Source organism: Pezoporus wallicus, unplaced genomic scaffold (genome assembly GCF_028554395.1).
Source record: "Pezoporus wallicus isolate ANWC-B61680 ecotype Strahan unplaced genomic scaffold, APGP_CSIRO_Pwel_v1 contig_8188, whole genome shotgun sequence".
NCBI classification, from domain to species: Eukaryota; Metazoa; Chordata; class Aves; order Psittaciformes; family Psittacidae; genus Pezoporus; species Pezoporus wallicus.
In genome coordinates this window covers 4093673-4121656 of record NW_026640104.1, presented here as the reverse complement: position 1 = coordinate 4121656, position 27984 = coordinate 4093673, and the positions used below count along the sequence as shown (strand labels likewise).

Below are 27984 nucleotides of genomic sequence, written 5' to 3'. Positions count from 1 at the left end.
TCAGTGGCCCCCAGCCACAGCCCGCTGCTTGCCCCGCAGCATCGCTGCCGAGGAGGGGAGGGAGCAGGAGAGACCCCCCCTGCACCTCTTCCAGCGCTCCCCGGGCTCACACAGGGATCAGAGGTGCCGCCTCCTCCCCTTCCTCCTCCTCCTCCTCTTCCTCCCCGCTCCTGCCCTGCTCGCAGCGTTCGGCTGGACGGGGACCTGCGCCGGGCGCGGTGCGGAGCGGGGCTCCTGCTCCCCCGAGCCACCCGCACCGCGGAGCTGCCGGCGGGGTCCCCCTTCCACGGTCCCCCCGGACCCTGAAGGCCTTTGTCTGCAGGCAGCCGGAGCTGCTGCACCATGGCTTGGGGCGAGCTCAGCCTCCTCCGGTGGCTCCGGGAGAGCCGGCAGTCCAGGAAACTCATCCTGCTCATCGTGTTCATCGCCCTGCTGCTGGACAACATGCTGCTTACGGTAGTCGGTAGGTAGGAAGGGTTTGGGTTGTTTGCTTTTATTTTTCTCCCCTTCGGATTATGCCAGAAATAATCTCCAGTGACAGATGTATACCCCGCATGCATGATTAATGCTCCCAAACCAAACATTTCCAAGCACTGATTGGTTTTTTTTTAAAGCACGAATTACATTCTGTGTATTGCAAACACTGTCACACACCAAAGTCTGGCTTTATTTCCCTATTAATTGCAGAATAATGAATGCTGTACAAAAGGTCTTCGTAATTCTTTTTCTTCCTACTAAATGCCACTAATACTTCAGGGAACAACAGATAACAGTATTTTTAGCCCATCATCGTTTTTTCTCCTGTGGTCATGCAACTGAAACAACAGGCTAGATAACACTGGAGATGCCTGCTTCCTTGAGATAGTTTCTCTTCCCCCCCCCCAACTTTGGTCTTTAAATGAGAGGTTAATAAGAAAACTATCGAGCTGGGGTTTAAGCAAAGCACTTCTGTGAGTTGGTTTAATAGAATACTCCCAGTTTTGGTCAAAGTTGAAAATGCAACTTTTACTGGTTTCGGTGTCATGGCATCAATAATCTAGCCAAATTAAGTGCTTGAATATTCTTCACTGTTGTTATTTTAGATGTCCTCATATTCCAGTGTTTATGTGAATTTAAGGAAAAGGGCTCAGAGAAACTAGTAGTTCATGGATGCACACATGCACACATGGATGCACATGTGTCTCTCAGAAGTGGATGGGGCTGTGCAGAGCCAGCTCTCAGGCTATGCTGCACTGTCAGCTTCTGAACCAGACTCCTGGATTTCTTGAGGGACTTCAGCTGAAAAGCTGATGCCATAAACAGACCTTGGCTAAAAACATACATATTTGTAGCAAGTCGATCTTTGATTTTTTCCTATATGAATATACTTTCTCCTAAGTTATTAACATTGGTGCGAGGTCTCCCTGGCTATGGCAGGGGGGTTGGAACTGGATGATCTTAAGGTCCTTTCCAACCCTAACTATTCTATGATGCTATGGTTCTGTGGTTTACTCACTCAGTAATATGCATGCTACAAGCCCTAGAAATTACTAGGGTAATTATTACTAGAAATTACAGTTTGCAGACCTACTGAAAGAGACTTTTCCAGGAAGTTATAAGACAAGGAGGGTAGATTCTGTCATTAACCTTAAACCGAATGAACCTGACATCTGTTTTTACAAATTCTAAAATGCTAATTCCTGAGTGCAGGAATGCAATTAAATTGCAGCTAAGTTCCTAAAGCGTATAGAGAAGGTCCCTTCTGGATGATCTTTTCAATGCAGACTTTTATATATAATGAGATATGCAAATATCAGCACACTAAATGTGATTAATTAATATAAGAGTGTTACATTTTTTCCTTCTTATGGCTGTTACTTATCAATATGTTTGTGATATATTTTAGAAATGTGGCTTCTTACACTTTTTTCTATTTTGGTTTATAACAGTTTCAATGCTTTTCTCATCTTTCCTGCTTTTGCAAGCTATTAAATGGATTTGTGCAGTCATGTGCAACAAAGAGACTCTTCAAGCAGGTTTTGATACTTGTTACACTTTGCTTCTTGAATGATGCCTGTACAGAAAATCTTATGTTTATGAAAACTGACAAAAAATAAAGATTCATATCAAAGAACTTATTTTAAACTGCACTTCAGAGTTACAGATGTGTTTTTTCCCATGAGCAAACTTCTGTTTCAGTTCTGTGTTTCCACCATTCATAATCCTTACTAATGTGCTCTGTAGGAAAGCCTTGTGTTTCCTAATAAATGGCAAAGCAAACAAGAAAAGCTGGTGATTCCCTTTACAAATAACCTGATAATAAGATGCCAATGTATTCTATTTGTTTTTCCAGTGCCAATAATTCCCAGTTACCTTTACAGCATCAAACATGAGAAAAATGCCTCAGAAATCCAGACTACTAAACCTAGTGTAGTCTCAACAACGACGGACAATTTTCAGAGCATCTTCTCCTACTATGACAACTCAACGATGGTCATTGGAAATGAATCTGATAAGACACAACCCAGAGAGCTGCATCCTAGTCAGACAGAACAAATGATAGTAAATGTGACTCCTTCCCCATCTGATTGCCCGAAGGAAGATAAGGACCTGCTGAATGAAAATGTGCAAGTTGGTCTCTTGTTTGCTTCAAAAGCAACAGTGCAGCTAATCACTAATCCCTTTATAGGGCCGCTGACGAACAGGTATGTCATTTCTGCTGTGTTACTCAGTTAGGACTTTATATTGATGTTTTAGTCTGGGTTACTACTTCAAACAAAGTGTTTTTAATTCTATTGTGGCCTTGGCTTAGCGGCCTTCACACTTACCTGGAGGAATATTTTAGTGAAATAAGTTTGATGAACACTCCCTAACACCTACGTCCTTTCCCAAATCAATTGGTAAACCACACATGAGCCATCTGATACATTCAGTATCAAACATTTTTCCTCCAGCTCCTGAGACCTCAGGTTTTTACAGAAACCTTTGCTGAAGTAGTGTAGAAACGTCTTTAATGCAGTTACAAGGGGTCAAAAGGCACTACAACATAGTTATGAAGCACTGTGAATTGATGATATATCTGTTACACCTACATTAGTCAAACATGATATGGAAACTATAGGCAGGATTCACATCCCACATTCCAGTTAGAACTGGACGAGCTTTAAGGTCCCTTCCAACCCAGACCATTCTGTGATTCTATGAGACAGAGAGTCTCATTTCTCTCTCATTTCACCTTATCTTCTACTGCATACTACCTACATAGATACAAGTACACCACCGCAAAACTGCCTTTTCACAAACATTGCTGCAAGTTGAGGAGGAAAACAGATTTTTGTTACCTGGAATTTCTGTATTGTTTTGTGAAGATATGATGGCTCGTCTATAGGCAAAGTAACATGAGTTATCGAGGAGTATTTTCATAATAGTTCTTTAGGTATTCTTCTAGATTTTTCTCAGTGTCTAAATTACTGCCCTGTCGATACTTACTTTTCAATATCATCATTTCCACAACCTGCCAAACCGGGAGAAAGGCAATAATATTCTCCATGTTGTTGATGACTTTCAACAGTGCAGTTACATCATACTGTAGATATGATCACTCTTTCTTTGGTAGACATCTGCCTAAGTAAGACGGTGCATGTCCCTGCCGATGCCTCTCTGTGCACCTGAGCATCTTAGGACTGGAGCTTGGTGTGGCCTGTGCCAAGGCTACCAGGACGCATGTGATACGTCCTTAGGGATGCCCTAAATGTTCTTGTAGCATCTCCCTTTGCTGTTTAGGAACAGGGTTGGCAAAACACAAGTGTGAACATCAGTGCTGCGAGCTGAGATTTCCTCTTGGAAACGCCCTACAGGTTGCTGTATGGGGCTGAGTGTGTGACTGCAATCACAGGGGCAGGTTGGCAAGCTAAGACGCCCAACGAATGCGAGAAGAAAGATCAAGGAGTGCATCTTCCCAGTGTCCTCTGTGATAAACTCTTCTTTCATACAGTGGAAATGAGTGCCTTAGCGGCAAAGTGGCCCTAAATTAGATTTAAGGTTTACTGCTTTTCTTTCATGCATTATTTGTATCTTGGTTCCACTATCTGCTCTTCTTCTGAGAAATGCTCAGTGGGAAATATCAGTTAGCACATTTATCAACCACCTATAAAAGTCATTGGCAAAAAAATACCCTGAAGTTGACATTTCCTAATAACGATGGATATAATCAGTTAAAAAGCAGCGTGAAAACTGTGATTATGATAAATGAAACAGAAAATACGTGAGTTATCATTATAAAACTCTTCCTTACCACTGATAAGCTGTTTAGTGAGAATCGTCATTGCCATTATCACTTTAGCTAAATTTCAGCAAAATAGCACAGCTGAAGGAGAATCTGTTGCTTAGTTCAAGATTAGTGTAGACAGTTTGTTAAGGTGCCCAGTAAGTTTCTTCTTCAAACAGGTAGCACACTGTGCTCATGGTCTTCTTTGCAATCAAAATATTTATTTTTTTCAATCAAAATATCTAATTTTCAATCAAAATTTGGTTTTTTGAATCAAAAAGTCAAAGGTGGTTTAGATTTTTGATCAAGTATGGTGTTATCAGCTTTCAGTAGGCGCTGGCTTTGAGGGCTTGAGTTTGCACAGGATGCAACAGGATGTTCTATTCATATGAGTCTCTGCCAATAATTGCTTTATTTTAGGTTTTCTGGAAGGTTTGTAGGTTGTTTTTTTCCCCTTTTCTGCAAGTACTGGAGGCGTAGGTTTTTAAAAGGAAATTTTCAAATTGATTTCAGTCAAGAAGTATGTTCTACTAAAACTATTTCTTATTTAAAGCCCAGCTCTTTCCATGGAGCATCAGACAAAACACACACCTGGCGTAGGGAGCTGGATTACAAGTCATAAAACAGTTTACCCTTGCTCTAACAAAATCCTAGGAAAGGAAATTCTAGGGGATGGTTTAGGATGTCAGTAACACACTTCCCACCGTGGCATGGCTTCAGGGCAGAGCTGATATGATTTTGTGGCTCAGATGCACTTCTATGTTTTCCCTTGTAGTGAAATTGGTAAGAAACTACACAAACAGTACAGCACTCGATACAGAGCACTTCATGAGGAGGATGGAATGGCGAGGGGAGATTGAAGGCTCTGCTTATTCCTTTCCAGTGAAAAGAATAGGGAAAAGGCTGCTGTGCCCTTTATAAATAACTGATTTGTTCCATTATTTTTTCCTGCTCTTCCTGAGCTCTATGAATGAGGCTGTGAGCCCAGCTGTGTGAGCCCCACAACGCACTGGAGCCAATGTCTCTCTCCCTTTTTTTGTCAGCCTGGAAAAAATGCATTATTTTAACCTTGTGCTTCTCTGTAATGGCCTCAATAATCATTAAAAAATGAGCAGATACTTTCATTATCATTTTTGCACCAGCCTGACTGCAGCTTTGATCTTCTTTGCATGAGTGGCTGGGACCATGGTTCATGACCAAGACGCAGCACTGTAATGAGTGGCTAATTAGGCTCTAATCTTTCACAGCCACTAAGGCAGTGTAACCTTTATTTTACTGCTGCACAGCACCCGTTGATCAGTTGCCTTACTGTAGGGTAACCTTGTTATTAGGTATAATCCACTTCCCAACAGTCCTGCAATGTGGGGCCAACATGGGACTGAAACAGAGGAATTCAGGTGTTCTCCATCAGTGGTAGCCTTTCCTCTCCCTCCTTCAACTGACTCCATCTGCTTCAGGGTCTAAAATACTTGTAGGAAGCACTTTTAGCTGCAGGTAACCTTGGTGAAACATGCTGGACTCTGCTTCTGGGAGCGTTTTGAGAAGATTACCCAAGAAAGTTACATGCTCATGGTAACAAGAAATAAGAAGAGAGAAGACAGGCTGTAATATTCTTTTGTACATCATACATGCAGAGAAACAAAATGTAGAGATAACTGTGATGAAATATGCCATGCCGTGGCTGAGAAGTAAGAACTGCATATTCACAGGTTTCAATGGCCCAGGACCAAGGGACAGAGGCAATGAATAAGTTGGCTGTTACGGGCAGCGCTTCTCCTTTTTGTGATGATTTCTGTTATATAGTGTAATAGTTCAGCAAAACCTCCCAGTCTGTGCTCGCTAGTATCTGTTGGACAGACTGGAGAATGCAGCTGCAGCTTAGACATTTGTGGTAGCCCAACTGCCAGCTAATTAGTGCTGCTATTTCAGGAGGAGGCAGGCTTTGCTAAGAGGCAGGGTTTGCTAAGGAAAGAACAACCTGCATATCTAACTAAATGTTAACTGAATGCGGGTAAGGCTATCTCCTGAGCACGAGCGACCACAGCTTCTAGAGGTTCAGAAGCCTCAGGCAGGAGCAGCACATGAGAATCACACATCTCCAAATTGTGGGTGAAGCTCCAGGTAGCTTTTAGGAACGTTGTAATGACCTGTTTAGAACAACTGTATGCCGTCTGCTGATCTGTGTGCCTTTGCATCATCTTGTATGATGGATCACTGGCAATGCAGGCTTTGGCTGAAACGACAGAATCTAGTTCTGAAACGGTTAATTTCTGCATGGAGGAAAAGGTATATGTGAAAGAGCATCATGGTTTGCTGGGTAGTAAGAGAAGGACTGAGTTCTGCTCCAGTTCTGTCCTCATCACCCTCTGCTATATATTGCTTCACACCTTGCTGTGGGCCTGTTTGTCCAAGATAATGGAGGAATAGTGTCTGTGACTGCAAAACTTGTGCTTGAACACTATTTCATTGAGCATTAGAAGTGACTTACCAAAATACTTGTTTTCCTACAGCCTTCAACCACCAGAAACTTTCCAAGTGTAGGAAGAGTTGAAATCTGCTTTAGCTTGATATAGCATCATTTAGAACTAGTGTGATAGGCCTTCACCTTAACTCCTTAATGTTTGTAGAAGATCTCACAGCTCATGTCTCTGTTCTAGTGGTGGAAATGTGAATGTGGGAGCCAATTTGGATGACGTTTGTCTTCAAGTACATAACTGAATTTTAATTCAGTGTACTTGCAGCAGAAGGAAATTGTTGTCTTATGGCCCCTGTGTCAAGCCAAAGAATTGCTTGTTTTCTGTACTGAAATCAGACTTCCTCCCCCAGTGCCCATCCCAAATATCTCTGAGATGTTTTGGACAGGTACAACCCTACTTTGCAAAGGAAGAAAGCATAAGGACATTCAACTTCTGCTTTCATAGCCATACCTGCAGGATTTTTAGATTATTCTATTTAATCTGACCTTCTGACAGTGCTTTCTTTAATTGAAGAACTCAAATTCAAAGCTGTTATGGTCAAACTCTCTGTGGCCTGCTCCACCTTGATCCCACTGGGAAGAGAAGTGCCCACTTCAGCTCTGGGGCAGGCAAGACATTGATAATGGGTAATTTTTTATTTCCCCATGTACATAGAAACATAGAATCATAGAATCATAGAAACGTTAGGGCTGGAAAGGACCTTAAGATCATCCAGTTCCAATCCCCCTGCCATGGGCAGGGATGCCTCACCCTGGACCATGTCACCCAAGGCTCTGTCCAACCTGGCCTTGAACACTGCCAGGGATGGAGCTTTTACCATGTCTTTGGGCAACCCATTCCAGTGCCTCACAGTAAAGAACTTCTTCCTTATATCTAACCTGAACTTCCCCTGTTCTAATTTTAACCCGTTACCCTTTGTCCTAACGCTACAGACCCTGATGAAGAGGAGATTGGCATCCCATTGTACAACACCTATTATACACACAGCAAGAGAAGAGGCAGGCTTAGAAAAATCATCCACTTTAAACAAAGCAGACAAGAAAAGGTAGCATTATTCTCTCACAGGCCAGGTATCAAGGTGCTGAGAGATTAAAATGATTATCATAAGGCCACAGAGAAAGTGGCCAGGGATTTAATTTGCAGTCCAGTTAAGTAGCACATGAGCAACCAGTGTCTGCTGGTGTAACACCCACTTAAAAAGTTCAACTAAAAGAATCTGCAGACTGTGTTTTTGACATGTTTTAATGTAGTAATGATACTTCAGGTAAAATTGTTCTTTGTTAGAGATTTCTATGGCATATAGAAATGTGTTCATTCACAAAACTCAAACAAACGTTGCAGGGAGACATGTAATGAACGTCAAGCCCTGGACTTCAGAGAAATTTGCATTATTGATGGTCCTTAATTGTATAAAAGCTATATTAACAAGAAAAAAAAGCTCAGAATAATTGTTTTGGTTTGCCTATGTCGTGACTGCTGTTATTAAAAATTAAAAGGACCATTATTTGACTGACCTACTTTAGCCAATAATGCCAATATAAATGCCCAATACTGTCACACCATTGGAAGCTGAAGTCAGTCAGAACTCCTTTGAAAAGCCTCATCCATTGCTGAGGAACTTGGCCACTAAATAATGTCTTTGAAAATACATTTGAGATGCACAGTCCTACAAAAAAGAAGCCATGAATAAAGTGTGCTTAACAGAACACAACAGAATGCGCAGTATTCAGAGTTACCCAGGTAGTGGTTTTGATTCTAAGATAGATTTTTAATGGCATGGAAAACAGTATATTGTAATTGTTCTTGTTGAAATTTCAGTTTTAGGTGCTTAAAATTGCATTTGCTTTCCAGACAGAAAATTCTTTATTTCCTGGAAACTTGAAAATGCTGATAGCAACCAGGCATTTCCACAGGCTCTTTAGAGCCCTAAAAAAGAAGCGAGCTGATGAGGAAAGCTTTTATAAACTCCATTTTTGCTCCTAAGTCCATGGAAAGCAAAAATGTTATTCTTAAGATCTCTGGGACGTTTCCAGCACTCCTGGCTGCTGAAGGCAGAGCTCCCACCAAAGCTGATGAAAAACGTTTCCAGTAAAAAAGCCATTGGAACCACTGTATCTCATTATAGTCATTGTCTCATGAGGATGGAAACAGATGAGCATTGAAACACAACTGGGTTATTTCTAAGTCCAGCATGCTCAGACAGATCTGCCCTACTCATATCCTTGGCAACTCCCATGGAGGCCCAGAGGGGCTTTATTGGGAATAATGATGGTAGAGTGAGAATAGGGCATTCAGATTCTAATGAGAGAAGGATTTCTTCCAAGGATTTCAGATATAAAATCTGCTGTGCCACATGAAAAGGCATTTCTAACATGGACAAATTTGATCCTGTGGTCCGCAGAAAATAGTTCAAAGCCTACCAAGGAACTATAGGTTGGGGTTTTGTGGTGTGCGCGCTCATGTGAGTAAGTCTAACCCAAAATGTCAGTGAGACAACCCCAGAAATGTGAGTGTTCATTTTGTTTTCCAGAATAGGCTACCAGATCCCCCTGTTTGCTGGCTTCTGCATCATGTTTGTGTCAACAATCAGTAAGTGTCCACAACTTATTTGGTCTGGTCCAGATGCAGCTTTTAAATGTATGATACATATGATTATCACTTCTTGTTGATGTAGAGAGACTGACTTCCATGTGGATGGTGGTGGTGATGAGATTTGACAAGTGTGCTGTCATGAATGTGCTCTAAGGAATTCACAACCTTCCGTCCCACCTTGACATGTCTTTCCTTAGCTGACTTTTCAGGTTCTTAGAATCTGAAGTAGCGCTCAGGCAGCTTTAAACAGAGAGCCATGGGAGGGCTATCAGCCATGAGAGGGCTATTTTGAAGGGTCCTTAACAACTAGCTATAGTAGGGGCTTATCAGAAAGATCATGAGGCTGCAGTGGCTCATGAGTACAGTATGAGTCAACAGTATCATAGCACTGCTGAACATCACTGTGGGATGTGCAAACAGGAGCACAGCCTGCAAGCCAGCTGAGATAATTCGTCTGCTCTAATGGCATTGATAAGGCTTCAGCTGCTGTTTTATGTTTGGTTTTGGCATGGCACTTAAAGCTGTGGCCCAGATAGAAAGAGTACAGAGGAGAACAAGGATCCTTAGAAGCCTGTGAGAGTGGTGAAAGAACCAGGTTTGTTTCCAAACATAGATAAGAGACCTATCAGAGTCCATGACAAAAAGGAAGGGAACAAAGAGTTTTCTATATCCACTGTATATAAGAGAAACTGTATTATCAGGGACTGAAGTGCTGGTCTTAGAGTCACTGACAACTCTGCATTTTAGAAGCACGTTAGACAAATTCTGGTTGGGATGGAGATAAGAGCAGTGAGCCTGGCTCATGGCAAAGGGGAGTACTGTTGATCTGCTTACATCCTTCCTTCTTTCCTTTGTTTTTCTGTGTCCACATGGGTAGAGATTTTGGTAAGACCTGCTGGAAAGCCCTAGGGGCACAGCGCTGCAGGGCGAAGTGCATGTGGATCTGCTGTTTAGTTGGTGCGTAACAGCTTCCCACAGCTCCAACCTATCCAGCAAAATTCCTTAGGTGGCCAACAGATAAGAGCTGCAAAACCTTTAAGACCTCACCGTAGGCTGAATGACACTGAGCATCACACAAGCTCTAACAGGCAGAGTTGTGCTTGGGTTTCTGGAACGCCCCTAATTTCCAGAGTTGTGGATGGGGAATTTAGTGAGACTGATGAGAGCAGCATCCAGGTGATGTGTCCCAGAAGACAGATATTGGCTGAGAGTGGAACCGGGGGTTAAATCAAAGAGAGACAGACAGGCCCTTCCTCTGGTGCAGTTACTCTGATGCTGTGCTGTTGGCAGAATCAGGACCTTGCTGCAGCCCTTGAATGGGTGGAACTGACTTCCTTGCCCCTGCAGCCAGCTGTGCTGCACGACATCTAATGTGGAGCTGGCAACAGCAGGATAAAACCTCTCTCCACCTATTTACCTACAAAAGGAAATGTTGGTGCATGGATGCAGGTGTGTTAAATCTTGCTTTCCCTAAATGCCTGGAGCTTCAGCCTTAAATGTAGCAGCATGGGGAGGCAAGGCTGGAAAGAAAGGTCTTATTACTCCTCTTGTGTATAGCTGAATCAGAGCTGGATGTAATCCAATCCCAAGTAATTAGTTAAAACTGCTTGGGTGCTTGCATTCTGTGTTACCAGGAGGCTTAAACACCTGAGAGCCATTCAACACTGACACTTCTAAATGCAATAAGGGAAAATAATGCAGTTAGCATTGAAAGCAGCACTGTAAACACTTGACTAAATTGTATGAAGTTTTTTGTGGTTGTTTCAAGAAATCTAACTTTTTAACCTAGTTACAGTAAACCTAATTTGAAGAATTTGCCCCTGTTTTTTCCTGTAGTGTTTGCCTTCTCTGGAAGCTACACATTACTGTTTATTGCCAGGTCCCTTCAAGGAGTGGGTTCCTCTTGTTCTTCAGTAGCAGGTAAGAGAAGAGATGATAGAATTAAATGCAAATCACTGATTCTGTCATTTTTTCGGTCACTTTGTGAATTGTATTTTGTCTGCACTTTCAATAATTAATACCAAAATGTTCAATTAAATCAATTCCATGGTTTTTCTGTCCCTTTCATATAAAGTAGCTCTAAAGTAAATGTCTTTTCAGCCTACTTTGGTATTTGGGTTGCAGTAAGGTAGAACACTAAATGAACTGCACTCTCCCTGGGATTTCTGCATCTGTGTCTTCCACATTTTAAATTCATTTTTGGCCATTTTAAAGGTCATTGGGAACTTATGTTGGTATTTGTTATAGGAGGGATAGCAGCTCTGTCTGTTACTGAGATTTCTCTTATGAAAACATTGTTTACAAGGGCTTACCATGCTGTCTGCTGGTTTGGACTCAGTTTACCTGGGCTGGATTTCCAATACAATATACGTTTTAACTGAGCAGGTGAAATGGAGTGTGGGTTCTCAGCCCAAATTATTTAACCCTTCCTGGGATTGAGACTGCAGAAAACACATTTGGGTCATGTTAGAATATTTTGCACTTTTTTTTTCTGGAAAAAATCTCCTATAATGTCAGGAGAAATATGAATTTGGTTTGGGAAGGGAGGTGAATGCAGTGTTCTGTCAGGAACGTGTCTTGGTTTCCTCAGGAAAATCCCCCTTTCCAGGTTGGATTAACCTATAAGCAGGGTTCGCATACACTCCATGGAAACTCAGCAGGAGCTTGACAGCTGGATTCCTGCTAGGTTCTTTTAGAAGGGACTTTGCTCCAGCCCACATTTGGGCAGTGCTGCAGGGGGGATGCAAGACCCCAGGCTGAGCATTCAAACTGGGAGCAAGAAGCACCTGATGTTTAATATGGTCTTGAAGCCACGCAGCAAGCACTAGTTAAGCAAAGAGATTTAAGCCTGGATAAGTAGTGGCAAGAGTAGGGATGTGGCTAAGGGAGCAGGCAGGCGCTGGTATAAGGAGCCAGGGATGGAGAAGGCAGAGCAGCATGAGAGGTAGAGACAAGAAAATCCATCTTTTCTCCTGTACCAGTTAAGGTTACAAGGCAAACTTTCCAAAGGGAAGACATACCAGAATTAAACATTGTTCAGCTTTAACCCAGTCCCTGTGCAAGTGCACATCTTGAGATACAGCTCATAGACGAGTACGTGACATTTTTTCACAGACAATGTAGAAAATAGAGCAGAAAAGGCCAAGAGATCTTCTGGTCCCCCCCCTTCCTGAAGGCAGGATCAGCTCTGTATCTGTGGTTCCTCATGCATACTTGACAGACATGTTCTCAGAAGCCTCCAGAAATGCCCTCAGCATCTAGCTTTGTGCTGGAGTACCTTTACTGTCAGGAAGTTTTTTTGTCTGATGTCTCATCTAAAACCTCCTTACTGTCATGTAAATCTATTTCTGCTTCCTGTACTTGAGAGAACATGAAGAACCCTTTCTTTATCTTTATGGCTCTTTCTCATATTGCAAGATTATTATCACATCAGTTTTCCTCCTCTCCCATTTTCAATTGAAAGTCCTGCAGTTCCCCTCACAGATCTTTCCCTACGCCTTTGCTCACCCTTCCCTTTCTTCCTATGCTGCACCAGACCCAGCACTCGGAAGAAGCTCTGACTCCTTGCAAAGACCAACAGCAGTGATTGTTGCTTCATGTATTTCACAGGCAACGGAGGCTTTCTGTGGTATTGCTGCCAATCAGTTGTTTAGCACCTGAATTTGTGCAGGCAATCATTCCTACCTACATGTAAAGCGTTGCATTATCTTCTTTGTATTGCCTACTGCTTTCGTTCAGAGTATGTCCCAAAAAGCCACAAATTCATTGTGAATTCTGAGACCGTTCCCTAGCTTGCTCTTCAACTGCTCATGCAAACAGTTTGATGCCATCCACAACTTTGAATAAGGGTGTTAATTCACACAGGACCTCTGCTCTTTTGATGTGCTTCATTTAATGATCAATCGTGCAATAGTTTGTTATCATTTTCTCTAGTCATGGACCTTATTTACTGAGTCTACTTAAACCTTGATTTGAAAACAGAATTGTTAATTTCTATGAGGACCCTTCTGCAGCGTTTATGCTTACAGAGTCTGAGTGTTTTACAAAGCCACAAATGAAATAAGCTTCATGTTTCCTTTGTGAAATGAAGGCTCATCATGAAACGCAGAAGTGAGGCACTTGAAAATAAAGGTCAAAAGAATCCTTTAACTTTGGATGTTGAACTTGAAATACTCATTTTCAGAGCAGTCAGCTCTGCATAATACCCCAGCCCCAGAGCACAGCTACCACTGACCACGGTTACAGCTGTGAGTGATCACCAGACCTTTGTGTGAAGCACCCAGGGAATGAAGAACAGGGAATACTCGTCACAAGCTTTGTTTCTGCTAGCTGAAAAGCCTCATCTGAAAGCTCTGCAACAAAGGCAAGGACAAAGAATCTAGAAAATCAGAGCATCATTGAATTACCTAATACTGTACAGCAGAACAAGTTCTTGGAGACCGTAAACATTGCCAAATCCCCTTTTACTTCAACGTGATTTCTATGGGGAGGGAATATTTATGTTTTTTATTTGTATATATATATATATATATATATACAAATACCTGCTGTTGCCTCTGTACAATATTTAGTAGGGCTGGCAAATGATAACCATAAATTGTAGTATGCAGATGCCTAATTTTCTGTTGTTATTTTTCCTTTTTAGGGATGGGAATGCTTGCCAGTGTATATACAGATGATGAAGAGAGAGGCAATGCGATGGGAATTGCACTAGGAGGCCTTGCTATGGGAGTCTTAGGTCAGTGAGTCGAAGGCTTTGCTGGCAAGAGAAACCACCCCCCAGCCTTCCCAAAGCATGTGCTTGTGACCTATGAAAGCAGCAGAGGGATCTCACTGAGTGTAATGTTATGGTGCTGTCTCCACATTACATCCATGGTGCACGTTACGAAGAGTTTTTCGCACAGCAGCATATTTCTTACGTAGATGCATACAACAGGCAATAATGTCTGAGATGTATGGGGTCTGTTTACATGGAAGAGTGCTTTGGGAGTGAAGAATATGGTTATTGTCATGATCAGTGAGCTTTGTGGGCATTTTTACACTGAGCGCTTTGGTCACTGAACCCCAATAGTAGGATGCCCAACTGCTTGTAGGGGATGTTTGTTCAGAGTTGTGGCTTCACAGCTGTGTCCTTTCTTTCTCCCTGGCAGTGGGTCCACCTTTTGGGAGTGTCATGTACGAATTTGTGGGGAAGAGTTCTCCTTTCCTGGTGCTGGCAGCACTAGCTCTGTTAGATGGAGGTCAGTAAATACGGAGAGTCAATATCACCATGCAGCACATCCCTTTCATATTACTGTCTAAACCCCTACTGTCTAAACCCCAAGAAATGTTACAGTATTGATTTCTTTTCACAGCTGTTCAATTATTTGTTCTGCAGCCATCCAGAGCACAAGCAGAAGTAAGTATTAAGGTAAAACACTCTAGGCAATGGATGACACTTTGCCTTTCCTAATCCCGAGCTTTTGTTTCATAGAGTCAGAAAGGGACGCCGTTACTGACACTTTTGAAGGACCCGTATATCATTATTGCAGCAGGTACCAGATCCTTTTTGTTTAAACCATTGGTGTTATACCTGGAATGCCTCAGGTTAAGCTGGTTTAACAATACTGTCATTGCTGGCCTCATTTACATCAAGCTCAAAGAACCTGTTGGTAATATAGGATGAATATACTAGTATATGTATACATGTAATAGGCAGAAACCTTAAAATGTAAGTTTATTTCCAGCTGAGAGGACACTAATGACTTGAAGCTGCTTGCCAAGCAATGAGATGTGGCCATGAAACTTCCTATGAGGCAAGTCAATAGGATGAAGGCTTTAGAGGGAGGGTTTTCCAGCATGTCACAGGCAGGCATAGGGAATAACACTGAACTTTTGTTTCCATTTGAAGAGAGGGAGTGGGTTTGGTCTCTAGAGCATGGATTCTATTTCAGAAAAGGTCTGGATTGAATGGGGAATGGCGTTTGGTATTACGTGCATTGTTTGTCTAATAAGTTGTTCTGTCTCAAGGGAAGTTTGCCTTTTTGTGTTGCATTTTGTTGCATGTTTATTCTGAAGTCTGTAATGAAATCTGGCCCTTCTTAATGTTGATAAAACACCTGGAAACAGCTAATTATTTTCACTGTTACGTTTCTTAGGCCTAACCTGCTATCCAACAGCTCTTCCAAGCATTTCTTGGGTTCTCTCTTTCTTGGTGATCTTAGGGAACTGATCTTAATCTTAGGGATATAACCCTAACCCTGTGACTAGACACTTGGCCAAGCTGTGACTGAAGTTATACAAACACTTTTATTTGAGGACTTCTTGGAGCATGAGAAGACCTTTCCATAGAATAGAAGTATTTGAGGGAAAAGAGTAGCAAAGAACAGTACCTGTTGTGAGAGACTGGATCTATCACTCACCTAATCCGGTACCTTGGCTCTTGCAGTGGTTAAAGCAGATGCTGCAAGGTGAGGTTCATCTGACATTATTTTCTAGATACCTAATCCCTGCCAATGTCTAATCTGTGATGGAATTTGGTTTACACCATGAAATATGACAAGGGGACTGATTTTAAAGGATACTTTGCTTGACTAAGACTTAGCTACTCCTGTCAAGCTTAGCCTTGGCCACGGAAGAGAAAAGGTACCAAGGAACATGAATCCCACTATTTTAACCATGTCCTGTGTATGCTAAGAGCAGGGACAGACTTTGTTCCAATTTTCTAACACATTTACATGGCACTTTATTTCTGCTTCTCTTCTCTTCTCTTCTCTTCTCTTCTCTTCTCTTCTCTTCTCTTCTCTTCTCTTCTCTTCTGTTGTTTCAGCTGTGACTTCGGGGCTCTCTTAAGCAGGGCTGAGCAGTCTCAGAGCCCCAAAGTGATAAAGAAGACCCAGGGATGGGTAGCCTGGAATCAGGGCAGTGTGTGTCAGAGATTTTACCTTTACTTCCCTGGCTCTTTTTGCCTCTTGCTTCCCTACCCATTCTTGCAGGCATTCCCAGTGCTTCCTGTCTTCCTTTCCCATCTTTGATCCAGTGCAGCTGGACTCAACAGGAGGCAGGGAAAGGATGTACAGAGTATAGAAACATAAAGACTTGCTTTGATCCCTCCTGCTCTGGGTGACCTGTCCTGCTCCTACCAGGCATCAGCTCCTATGACAGGGGAAGGTCCCTCCCATGGGCTATCAGTGGGGTTAGGTGCAGCATCCAGGGCTTCTGCCTTGCAGGATGGAAACTGCCCAGTGCTTTCGCAGTATGGATGATGCTGATGTTCTCTAACCTCAGCCTCTTCTCCTCCTGTTTTATTTCCCTTACAAACCAAATATGATGAACACCAAACACCAACTATAAATTCAGCCTTTTATCTGGCTTATGAGAGGGCATTAATCCAGATGCAGCTTTCTTGATGCTCCAGGAATATACTGCTTAAATGTTAATTGCTTTAGTTCTGAAGCTGCTGCTTTTTAACAGTGAAAAGAGTATGAAAGTTTCATTTGTTCTCTCTTACCCTGAGGAGTTTGGTATTTTCCTTGCTTTATATTCTAAGATGGAAACTCAATCCTGATCCTAACAGGGAAGGATGGGTAAGCAGTTGTTTGGGATGGCAGAGTTAGCTCCGTGCTCTGACACCTTGGGGCAATCAGTTGAGGCACCATGCCACATTTCTTCATATCTAAGCCAGGATAATATGTCTTGTGCTTCACAAGGATGCTGTGAATGTGGATGTCCCACACTGTGTATGATGTTCAGACACAGTGATTAGAGAGAAGAAGGCTGTAAGTCCCACTGGGTTTGTACTGCTCCGGAAGATTAGAGGTTTTGAATGGCTTTTAAGGCAGTTAACTTCCTCATTAAAAATTGACTGCATCTCTAGTGAGCTGACTTGTTAATCGCTGTTAAATACAGGGACACTTTAGGCACACTGCAAACGGACATGGCAGTACCAGTGTTTCTTGCACTCTCGATTTAGGTGCACTAATTTCATGGTACAAATTCAGATTCAATCTCCTGAGCGTGCGTCATGCACTTGAGTCATAATTGTTTGTATTCTCAAAGCACTTTCTGACCAATTTGGCTTATCTGTAGCATGATATTACTCTTGAACACAAGGTGTCTTGAACTGAAGCATGGAGTTCCTCTCTCTTCTTTCTGAAAGTGGAACTTTTTCCCTCTATAAAACCCTTTTTTCTATGAGTTAATACTGTTGACTGTCACAACAGACAGGAGGCCAGTGCTCTCATTCACTCCCTGTATATTGCAGTCCCTATGGCTAGTCCTAATGGCTGGGTACCTTTTATATATAGCTATCGCAAGGCAAAAAACACGTTAGTTGAAACTATGAGATCCAAACCCTAAAGTTGAGACAGATGTCATAGTGAGCACGTGGGATCTTGAGAAGGTGTGTGACAGCTTTGCACTGAGTAATGCTTTCTCACAGGGAAATACCAGTGATGCCTATGTCACTCTGCCAAAAGCTAAGTGGGTTCTCGGCTACAGAGATAGGATCCAGCTGGAAGGTTGCAACTTTGCACCTTCTGGCCCACACAGGACATTTATTCTCATTTAAAGAAGACACGAGGTAGGGTTTATGTCCTTGAGAGATCACCCTTTAAAAAGAGGTCAGCTCCATGCAAGGCAGAGGGAAAGAAAACCCAATATAATCTTCTTTTGGGGAGGCTTTGCTAAGGTAACTTGGCCTTCACTGGACTTTGCTCTGAATTTTCAGGGTACCAGTTCAGGCTCTCACTTTTCTCTTGGGGTACATCCTATAAAGATCTGAAGGACCTTTGCCACCGTATACCTGAGTACTTTGCTAAGCTCAGGCGATGATCCCTGAACTAATGAGATGTTGATGCCGCCCTTGTGTGCACGCACACCTGTATCTCATTTCTCTGTTAAGTTTGTTAAGAGTAGAGCAAGACCTTTGCTATTTAATCCATCTCTGTTGGAATGGCCTTGCTTCTTCTGGCTGTGCTTTGTGTGGCCTGAAATGTGGTTTTCCAGCATCAAGGAAGCTGCTTGAGCATGGCTGATACTGGCTTGGAAGAGGGCAACCCTGAGGTGTTTGACCGCGGCTCCTCACAGGCACTGCATTAGTGGGAGCTTGTACTGGAGTGGAAAGGTTAGCTTTCCTCTTTAGGGTAAAGCAGTGCTGAACTGTTGCTCTTTGCCCTAGGAAGGGAGTGAGCCAAGTTCATTTTGGGAGTTGTGAATACACAGTCTAATGTATTCTGACAGGTTTGAGCAAAGAATGACATCGGTGCTCATTTTGGTTTGAGCTGCATGATGAGAAACTTGTTCCAGGAGAAATAATGTTTCTCTGCCCTCGGAAGAATTTCTCTAAGAAAAGTAAAATCTGGATGGTAAATGACTGTAGGAGTTCAGAAAGTTTTCCTGCATTTCAGAGGTTGTATATATTCAGAGGAAAAGTGAGAACACCAGTTTGATGTCACTTGTAGCAGTGACTTCCAAAGCCGTTTTGTAAGGGATTAGCAAAAGGGACATGTCCTGTTGCCCTCCATTAGCCTTTGACTGCCTTGGGTTATTTTGAGTAAGTGGGAAAGACATCTTGAATCCAAAGAAATACCATGGGATTTAATAATCCCTGCGCTAAAGCTGAAGTGCACAACTGAGGATAGATGAACTTGACACAAACCCACTGGAGTCTGGATCTGCAGGCGGTGATGAAGGGCAGAGCTGAGCTGGGGGCAAGACTGAATCAGCACTTCCACCTCTTGTTATCCTTTGCATCTGGGGACTAAAGGTCCAGCGGTTCAAAAGAGATTTGGAAGCATTTGAAATTCATAGGGTTGGGCAAGCTCAGCCAAACCCATGTTTTGCTGCATGGATTTACTGGCTGCAGGCAAAAAGGATCTCACCACAGAATTCCTTTTTGTAGGGGATAGACATCTCTGTGGTTGTCTCTTGGTATTTTTAGGATCAAGACCTCCACATCTCGTGATGGTTGTTTTCAGATGAGGGAGGCACGGGGTCAGAGCCGGTGCCTTTTACACAACAGGGCTCTGGTTTTGCCCTAGGAGACTAGATAAAGACCAGAAGACTGTAGTTTTAGCTAATCATTTGTACAACAGCCAGACCTCATGAACTTTCTAAATATCATCAAGCTCACTGCAAACTTTCACATTATGAAAGTAGCTTAACCTTCATTGTATAATTTCTAGGAGAATAGAAATATATGTAAAAGTCTTCAGCGATGTTACCTTCTGTTCTATTTAACACTAACCAATGCACAACAAATAGAACTGTAAAAAGTGCAACGTTTTATGTAAAAGCATCCATTCTTTGCATGGCTTTTTGTTCATAGTCAAATGAAATAATTACTACTATTTTATTTCCCTCTCCTCCTTTCCCTAAGGATCAATCTGCTTTGCAAACATGGCTATTGCTATGCTGGAACCAGCTTTACCCATCTGGATGATGGAGACCATGTGTTCAAAGAAATGGCAGCTTGGTAAAGTAGAGTATATTATTTGCATCTCTATTTTATCTAATGACTGTCTCAGTTCTGGTCCTGTTAATGATGGTTATAAGCTTATATATTATTATATAAGCTTGTATATATTAGCTGTAATTATAAGCTGCAGAGTAGTAATTTTGCTTTTACCAGCTTTTATTTTTCAGTATTATCAGTGTTACAACTGCAAACAGTGGTCTGTAAGAAAAATAGGTAGTGGATCTATGTTATTGCAATAGAGGCTTCTTTGGGAGCCCTAGCAGCACATTTGGCAGTGAACGTTGGCTGGGGTAGCTGCAAGATAGATACCTGTTGAGCCACAGAGGCAGCCCAACAGGGCAAAACTGTGTTTGGGTTGTTTTGGTGGGGGTTTTCCCAGAAGGAATCCATCCTCAGCTCCTATTTTGAATTGCCAGGAGCAGGCAGTCACAGGAATCTGCAGCCGATGCACTCTGTTTGGTGCAGAGCACGCTCATGCCAGCACATACCCCTTCCACGGATGGTTCTGGTAACGTGGTAGAAGGATAGCCTTTACTTGAAAGGTGGCCACCAAGGACATGAGAAGCACTTTCCCTCTAATTTGATGGATTTGATACCCTTTCAGTTGTTACTGAGTCACCCCATTCAACAAAGAGCAATGGGAGTGACCCCACTTGGACCTTATAACCTGTAATGGGGACACAGTCTCGGGAAACCAGGTTGATGTGAACTGGCTTGTTTGGGGGGTGCTTGGCATAGTGTTGGTCCTCTGCATAGATCTGAAGGGTGTTTACCTTTTTAATAGTTTGAAGGAAGAGTTCCTATTACAAACACAACATATATCTATGTGATAAAGTTAATGAAATGTTCTGTGCTGTGGCATTTCAGGAGGGTATTTTTTACTATCAATATATGGCATTTGCAAGGAGAATAAGAATCCTTCTTGAAAATGATGTTCTGCAAGCCTTTGACTAATATCCCTACTCTGTGTGCATGTGGGTGTCCTACACCATATAGAAAGCACAAACCTTAGTTCTAATTAATGCAACTCAGATGTAGGGTGGCTACGGGTAGCACTCGATGTGCTGCTGTGCTATTGAGCATGGTAATGGCTCCACGGTAATACAGCAAAATTAACACACATACTTAGGTATTTTAAACCTCACAAAGAGAAAGATTCTTATCTACCTCCCTCACAAGAGTTTCTTATTACTGGTGCAACGGAAATGAGATTTACAAATCTCTTGGTAGAATAGAGGTTCTTAGAAGGAAAAGATCCATTTTAAATAAAGACTAATTTTACCTCTCGATGATATAAGTAAATTGACTCCATCACACTTTGTCTGATTTGACAGCATTAATTAAAGCTCTTAAACCTTTTAAACTATATCTCTAACTGCAGGGTTCTAAGCAAATTGTTGTCTTATGCAATTTGGAGACCCAGCTGCTTAAGCACGATGTGAAGAAGGTGTAAAGAACCTTGATTTGGTCAATTAAAGTTGCTGTGCATAAAGCTCACTTAGAAAATGGCGGGTCTGCTTCAGCATCACACAGCTTACCCACCAACCTGCAAGTCGTTGTAGTGTATTTATTTTCTGCCAGCTGTAAAGGTCTACTCCATGTGCCCGTTTGCCACAAACAGATAGCCCCAGGCAGGACTGAAGTAGCTGCGGTTACGCAGGTGAAAATGCTTCCCCAGCGTCGCTTTTGTAACCCATAAGGATTTCAGTCACAGGATATTGCTCTGCTAAAAATGACCTCTTGATTTTTTTTACTTATGAATATCAGAGAGATAAGAAGGAAGATGGATAGGCAGGAAATGAGAAAATCTACGTTGTCTTGGTGAAAGATGAGGAGCATATACACTTTAAGGAAAAGGCTGGATTGTGTACTGTAATATAACGGCTGCTTTCTAAATCTAAATTATCTGAGTGAATGGTGACCAAATAGAAGTTCTTGTGGCATGCACTAATTTGACAGACTGTCCCAGTTCTATTTTTCTTAGGATGATGTGGAATTTAACAGGAAAACCAGAAAAAAAATGCAACACTATGTTATTTCTTCTAAGACTCATGAACCATCCAGCACTGTTGCATAAGGATCCAGCATTAGGCACAAGCACCCTGTTGCTCTGCCCCTTTGAATAGTTGTCATACAATATCTTTTCCTCAAGGGCATCCCCTGCTCTCACACACACACCTCCATCATCCTCCCTAGTGCTCTCCATGCAGCCAGGGCAATGCCACACCGTGCTCTCCGCTAGCACATCTTCCTTTGACACCTCCCCTGTGGCTGGGGTCCTGGCCTGTGACTTAGGTGTCGGGAGAGGATGAATCCTCAGGTACAGACTGTAACTGGCTTTTAAAGCAGAGTTATTTCTGTCCACCACGCCGCCAGCATCTAATCCAGGTACAGTCGCTGCTGTGGAAACCTGAAGGCTAGGAAAAATGCCTGGCTCCAACAGTATTTTCCAAGTGGATGTGGGGAGATGGGAGGGCATCCTCCCATCGGGGTGGATTTATATGGGTGCCATTATCTGTAAGTCATTGCAGATAACTGGATTATTTAATTTACGCCAATAACTATTTTAAATTAACTTTCACTGTAGATGCATTGGCTAAATAATGTTAAAACCATGGTTTTGTGGTTTTTTTCACCTTTACATTATTGACATACATTTGACTTCAATCACTACTCACACCATGGCATTACAAACTCACTTGTAATACAAGGCCTCGTGGCATTCGCAGCCATAGAGGGGGACATTACTTGCCAGGCCATAGCAGCAGCTCTGCTGCCCCCCACTCCAGGGAGGGATTCACCCACCCCTGACACTTGTGGGCTTGCTGCATGTGCTGAGCATATGCTCCATAAGCCACACAGCCATGAAAGAGTGGCTTTCCTTGACCTATCCCAAAGCTTATTGCAGTTAGATATAAACTTTCTGCTCTCTGTTATTCCATCCCCTCTCCTATACCAGTTCTTGCAGCTGAGGCTGAAGAACTCTTTTCAAAGGTGTCACGTCGCTCCCACATATCATAGATGATGCCTTTAGATTTCATGAGAGGGCTGCAACAAACCGGATATTTGATTCTTCGTGCTCTGCACAAAGGCTCTATTGGATGCGATCGGATCAAAATTGCAGTGTCTGGAATTTATTAGTTTCTTCTAACACTTCACTAAAATCCTTGCTGATAAAACATCTCATTCGTATTTTTCAGGTGTTGCTTTTCTTCCAGCTAGTATCTCTTATCTTATTGGGACTAATCTTTTTGGGATACTCGCACACAAAATGGGAAGGTAGGCTTAATTTAAAAACATTAATAATCTTCCAGTCTGTTCCATTTCCAGGGTTTTCCAGGGCAGTTTAGTGATAGGAAATTACTATGCTTTGTTCTGTAGTAACAAAATTGATTTTTGGAACATTTTGTTGCTTTGCTTGTGTAACTTGGCGCTTCAAACATGGCTTTGAAGCATTCAAGATCAGCTCTAACATCTCGGTATCACCGATCTCTAAGTGATGTTTCTTCTTTGATAGGTGGCTTTGTGCTTTACTTGGGATGCTAATCGTGGGAATCAGTATTTTATGTGTAAGTAGACGATCATGTATCTTTCAAACCATCTAAGTAATTGTGTGCTCATCTTCAAATGTGTGCCTTCCCCATGAGATTTTGCTTTATGATATGTTATTAAACAATGTGTAGTTAATAGGTTCCAGATCAGAGTTTCGAGTGCTTTCAAATTTCAATGCTTCAATTCTTTTAAGGAAGAATGGCTCTGAAAGAAGGTGATCTTTTTTCTTTTGAGCTATCACTTAACAGTGTGTGAGTAGTGAGCAGTATTAGTGTTGCTCCTAATAGTGTGTCAGTGATTTAATGGCACAGTTGTCTGAAATGGTACCCCAGAGCAAGGACCAATCTGACTCTCACATCCACCCTAAGTGTGCCATAACTACTTGGAGAACATACCTTAGAAGAAGAAAACCATCCCATTAGCATGTGCAGTGTGACATAATGAACCGCCTACTTTTCCTTTATAGGTACCATTTGCTAAAAACATTTATGGGCTCATAGCACCAAACTTTGGAGTTGGATTTGCCATTGGTAAGAAAAATTACAATGACTTCTTACAGTCTGGTTTTTGCATAAACTTGATTTTATATGATACTACATGGGAAATTGGTTTTGTTGCTATTGTGATCAGAGATAGTGATGCCTGAGCCGCAGCCCAAACTGGTAGGTAGAGCAAGAAGGATTAAAGGGCAGCTTAAACCAGGCTGCTGTTAAGCTGGATTCTGAAGTGCGCCCAGAATTCCTCCATCAACCTACATAGACCTTTCAAATGAATGTCCATGAATGTATATATGGTTTTCAGTAATGGGGCCATCCACTGCCCGAAACCCACAGACTTCCCTGGTGTGGAAGAGAATTTATAGAGATATTTTCATATTTAAAAAAAAAGGAAAAAAACAGGCTTAAATTTGTGTTCATCAAATAAGAATTCCCAAACCTTCAAGTGTTATGTGTGAGCTCTGCTTATGCTGGAGCACACAGGCTGGAGGAGACCTGGCTTGGGTTTTAGCGCTTGGCTGGTCAGCAGATTTGCACGTGTGCCATATGCACATGTCTATGCGTGTCCATACATGTCTATGCATGTACATACATGACCTCAGACACAGTAAAGACCATAAAAACCGTAGATAATACAGTCTACTTTTACACACATCTTTCTGCTTATTTAAGAATAAGCATCTTTTAGTTGCTTTTGCATCCCTTTGTAGCACATAGCTGTCCAAAACATTTAAAAGGGGAAAAAAAAAAAAAAGGCTGTATTTTCCTGAAGTGTTTTTCCTTCCCTCCTGACCAGGAATGGTGGATTCTTCCATGATGCCAATTATGGGTTACCTTGTAGATCTGCGTCACGTATCAGTCTATGGCAGCGTGTATGCAATAGCTGATGTTGCCTTCTGCATGGGCTTTGCCATAGGTAAGTCCAACCTTTTCCTGCCTATAATGCACAGCTAAGAAGAGGGAATATGCTGTGATGCCAGGTGTGAATCCCAGTGGCATTCACAGGCTTTATGAGCAGGGGTTTTTATATTCTATAAGAAATGAAAGCAGAGGGAATCGTGTTTGGCATCTGTTTTCCTCTGCTGCGATGTCGTGCTCAGCTTCATTAGCTGTAAGAGGCTTGAAGGTCTCAGGCACTAAATACAAATAGGATATCCTTTGGAACAGTTAAAACTAACACCACAGCTGTGCTCTCAATAGTCTGAGAGGGGAATAACTCCCCACTGCCTCCTTGAGCACATGGTACAAATACCACAAGAGCATCTCTTCCTCAATGAAGCATGAAGCCAGGAAAGGTTTATGTTATAATTACAAGCATGTCTCTACATTCCTCAAACCAATTTGTAAAGCGGGAGTTTTGTGTATAAAATCACTGTTGCTTAAAGTGACTGCTGCAAATGCTGTGTCTGAGGGATCCTCAGAAAAGGGGTTTTATTTATACAAGGTCCCTCTGCTGGCGGTGCCATTGCAAAGGCCATCGGGTTTCCATGGCTCATGACGATTATAGGGATTGTGGATATCCTCTTCGCTCCCCTGTGTTTTTTCCTTCGAAGCCCACCTGCCAAAGAGGAGAAAATGGTAAGTGGAACATGGTTGGGTTTGGTTTTGTTTTACTTTAATGAAAGAAAATAACTTGTATCTTCTTCTTTGCCTCTAACTTCCCCAAAATGGGACCAGCACACTTTATTGTACCCTCATGCATTGTCCTTAGAATGAACTCCCCCTTCTTTTTATGTCCAACATGCATAAAGAAAAGCATTTTATTAGTTACATGTTACAAAGTCCCAAATGAGATTATCACAAACCAGGATCCAGCAGACACTGATCTGCAGCAGCACACACCGTGATGGAGTCAGTATAAAACACACTTTTGTTTTCCTTGAAGTACCAGAATTGTATTGACTGATTTTCTTTTATTCCTTTGTGTACCTTAACCTCTTTCTTTCCATGGTCCTCTACAGTATATTTTGCATCATGTGCTTTCCTCCTCCTTCTTCCTCCATACAGATCACCTGCCCTTACAAACGAATGGCTACTTTTATGTAGGAACCTTTCACTCCTTCCCCAGCCTGTCACTCCCCAGAAAAGATTCCTGCTTTGGTTTTGGCAGCCCTTTTCCTTCATTTCTTTTCCTAATCTCTCCCTTCCTTTCCCATTTCTATAGCTCAATTTGCCCTTTCTTATAATGCCCTTTTGTCTGCTCTCCTACTCACTGGTGCATGACTTGCTGTTCTATAGATTTATACCAGATGAGGTTCAAAAGCCCTTTTACTGCAGGAGGGGATCCATTGCTTTGCTCACTATGTTTCCTATGCTCAGCAAGAAGATGAGAAGCTCCCAAAGGAATTACAAGGCAGTGCAGTCAGGAGGCGGAACAATCCCAGTTCTGATTCCAAGGCTAGAAAAATCCTGGAAAACAAGTGCCAATCTTTCCTGCAACATCTGTCTCCATCTGTAGGTCTAGCCCACCCAGTGCCTCCATCCTTGCACTTGCTGAAGAAGGTTGTTTCGGGCCCAAAATGTAGTTGCTGGTTGTACCTGTATAAAAAATGTGATGTTGTATGGCTGCAGCTTTACTATGCAGCACCACATCTTTGCAAGGCGAGAACAGAACCTGCTGTGGATGCTGCTTTTGCTTTGTACCAGCATGAGCAGAACAGAAGGTGGGAAAATGAATTTTCCTGAAGTACTGGTGTACGTGAGGCCAGAGACCTTTTGTTTTGCACATATTTGGACTGCAGAATCCCAGAGATTCCAGTTAATTCCTTGTCATGACCTTTGCAGACTGCACTGATTTTTTCCTTTATTATTTTTACATTGACTCAGGCTGAGGAACAGGAATAAAACAGCTGCTGTCGTCTGCTAGAGATAGGAAGTTTATCGTGCGCTTCCCTTGTCACAGACAGAGCTTCTCTTGTAACATGGTAATCACAGAAGGGACAGGATTTCTCTCCCCCTTGGCTCAAACACCTTCCAGGGTCTGCCCCCACACCATAGCTTTAAGTGCAAAGTGGCACCTGATGTGCCATTTCTTCAGGGTTTGAAGAGTCAAAAGGAAGGACAGTAGGACTCCTCTTGCTCATTCATCCAGCCTTTAATAAATGGAGATTAAGCATATTTAGATTAGTTCTTCCCTGTGAGGGTGCTGAGGCGCTGGCACAGGGTGCCCAGAGAAGCTGTGGCTGCCCCATCCCTGGCAGTGTTCAAGGCCAGGCTGGACAGAGGGGCTTGGAGCAGCCTGGTCTAGTGGAAGGTGTCCCTGCCCGTGGCAGGAGGCTGGAACTGGATGAGCTTACGGTCCCTTCCAACCTGAACTGTGATTCTATGATAGAAGAGGTAAATTACTGTAAGTGGAGAGCAGGTAGATGTATTTCTATTTAATACATGGGCAGAAACAGAAATTTGCTCATAATGTCTTTAGGACCAAGATCCCACCTCACACCAACCTAAGGACTTGATTTATTCAAACCGAAATCAGTTTGGGCTCTACTTTCAGTGAATCCCAGTGGGGTCAACTGCAGCCCTCAGCTGGGTGCTACACAGAAATGCTAATATTCCCACTCTTGTTTTCTTTTAGGCCATACTAATGGATCACAACTGTCCTGTGAAAACAAAAATGTACACACAGAACAACATCCAGTCCTACCCCATAGGTGATGAAGAAGAAGAATATGAAAGTGATGAATAACATGAAAAGCCATATAACATATTTTGGTGTACAAAATGCAGTGTTTCATGTGAAACATCTCATCCAGAAATAGGTTTTAGTTGTACTGTCCATTTAATAATGAAATGGTCAAAAAAACCAAAGGTGTATTATTCATCGCCCATGGTTGTAAAGCAGACTGCTAACTGCCTTATGGGGGGGGAACATGCTTTTTATAGAGGATTTGTATAGTGTTAATCTTTATTTTATTTAATTTTATTGAATAGTATATTATATTTTTATTAATTGTGTAGTATAGATCTGTATAAATGTGAATTTTAGCTGGTTTTTAAAGTCAACTCATGTCAACATTTCATATTTTATTTGGAGTCATAAGCTACTGTTGGGAGCTCCGGTCTTTCTTATTGACTGGAAAGGCAGGAAAAAAAAAGCAAAGCTCAAAGAAAACCCATCCTTTGTACCCTTTTAAATCATACCCTTGTAATTACAGTGAGGGG

The 27984-nt window shown here is 42.2% G+C and overlaps 1 protein-coding gene across 2 annotated transcripts; it reads left to right on the top strand.

Annotated features, from left to right (window-relative positions):
- The first annotated feature begins 20 nt into the window (after positions 1-20).
- On the top strand, positions 21-27935 carry SLC18A2 (solute carrier family 18 member A2). Of its 2 annotated transcripts, XM_057417392.1 has the most exons (16): positions 21-123; positions 323-463; positions 2333-2684; positions 9254-9312; positions 11152-11235; positions 13961-14053; positions 14466-14555; positions 14670-14713; positions 14789-14849; positions 19673-19768; positions 22972-23050; positions 23289-23340; positions 23790-23853; positions 24617-24736; positions 25265-25398; positions 27398-27935. In XM_057417392.1, exons 2-16 carry the CDS (start codon positions 343-345, stop codon positions 27506-27508), a joined length of 1560 nt encoding a protein of 519 aa, XP_057273375.1. In that variant the 5' UTR covers positions 21-123; positions 323-342; the 3' UTR covers positions 27509-27935. The 2 variants fall into 2 exon arrangements, with proteins under 2 accessions (XP_057273375.1, XP_057273374.1); XM_057417391.1 differs by lacking the exon at positions 21-123 and having other exon boundaries at positions 207-463.
- Positions 27936-27984: the final 49 nt, after the last annotated feature.

Excerpts from the sequence above, each read along its gene's own strand:
- SLC18A2 (XM_057417392.1), top strand. The coding sequence starts at position 343 with ATGGCTTGGGGCGAGCTCAGCCTCCTCCGGTGGCTCCGGGAGAGCCGG. Across the intron at positions 464-2,332 it reads CATGCTGCTTACGGTAGTCG|TGCCAATAATTCCCAGTTAC; the intron begins GTAGGTAGGAAG and ends TTGTTTTTCCAG. Across the intron at positions 24,737-25,264 it reads CTGCATGGGCTTTGCCATAG|GTCCCTCTGCTGGCGGTGCC; the intron begins GTAAGTCCAACC and ends TATTTATACAAG.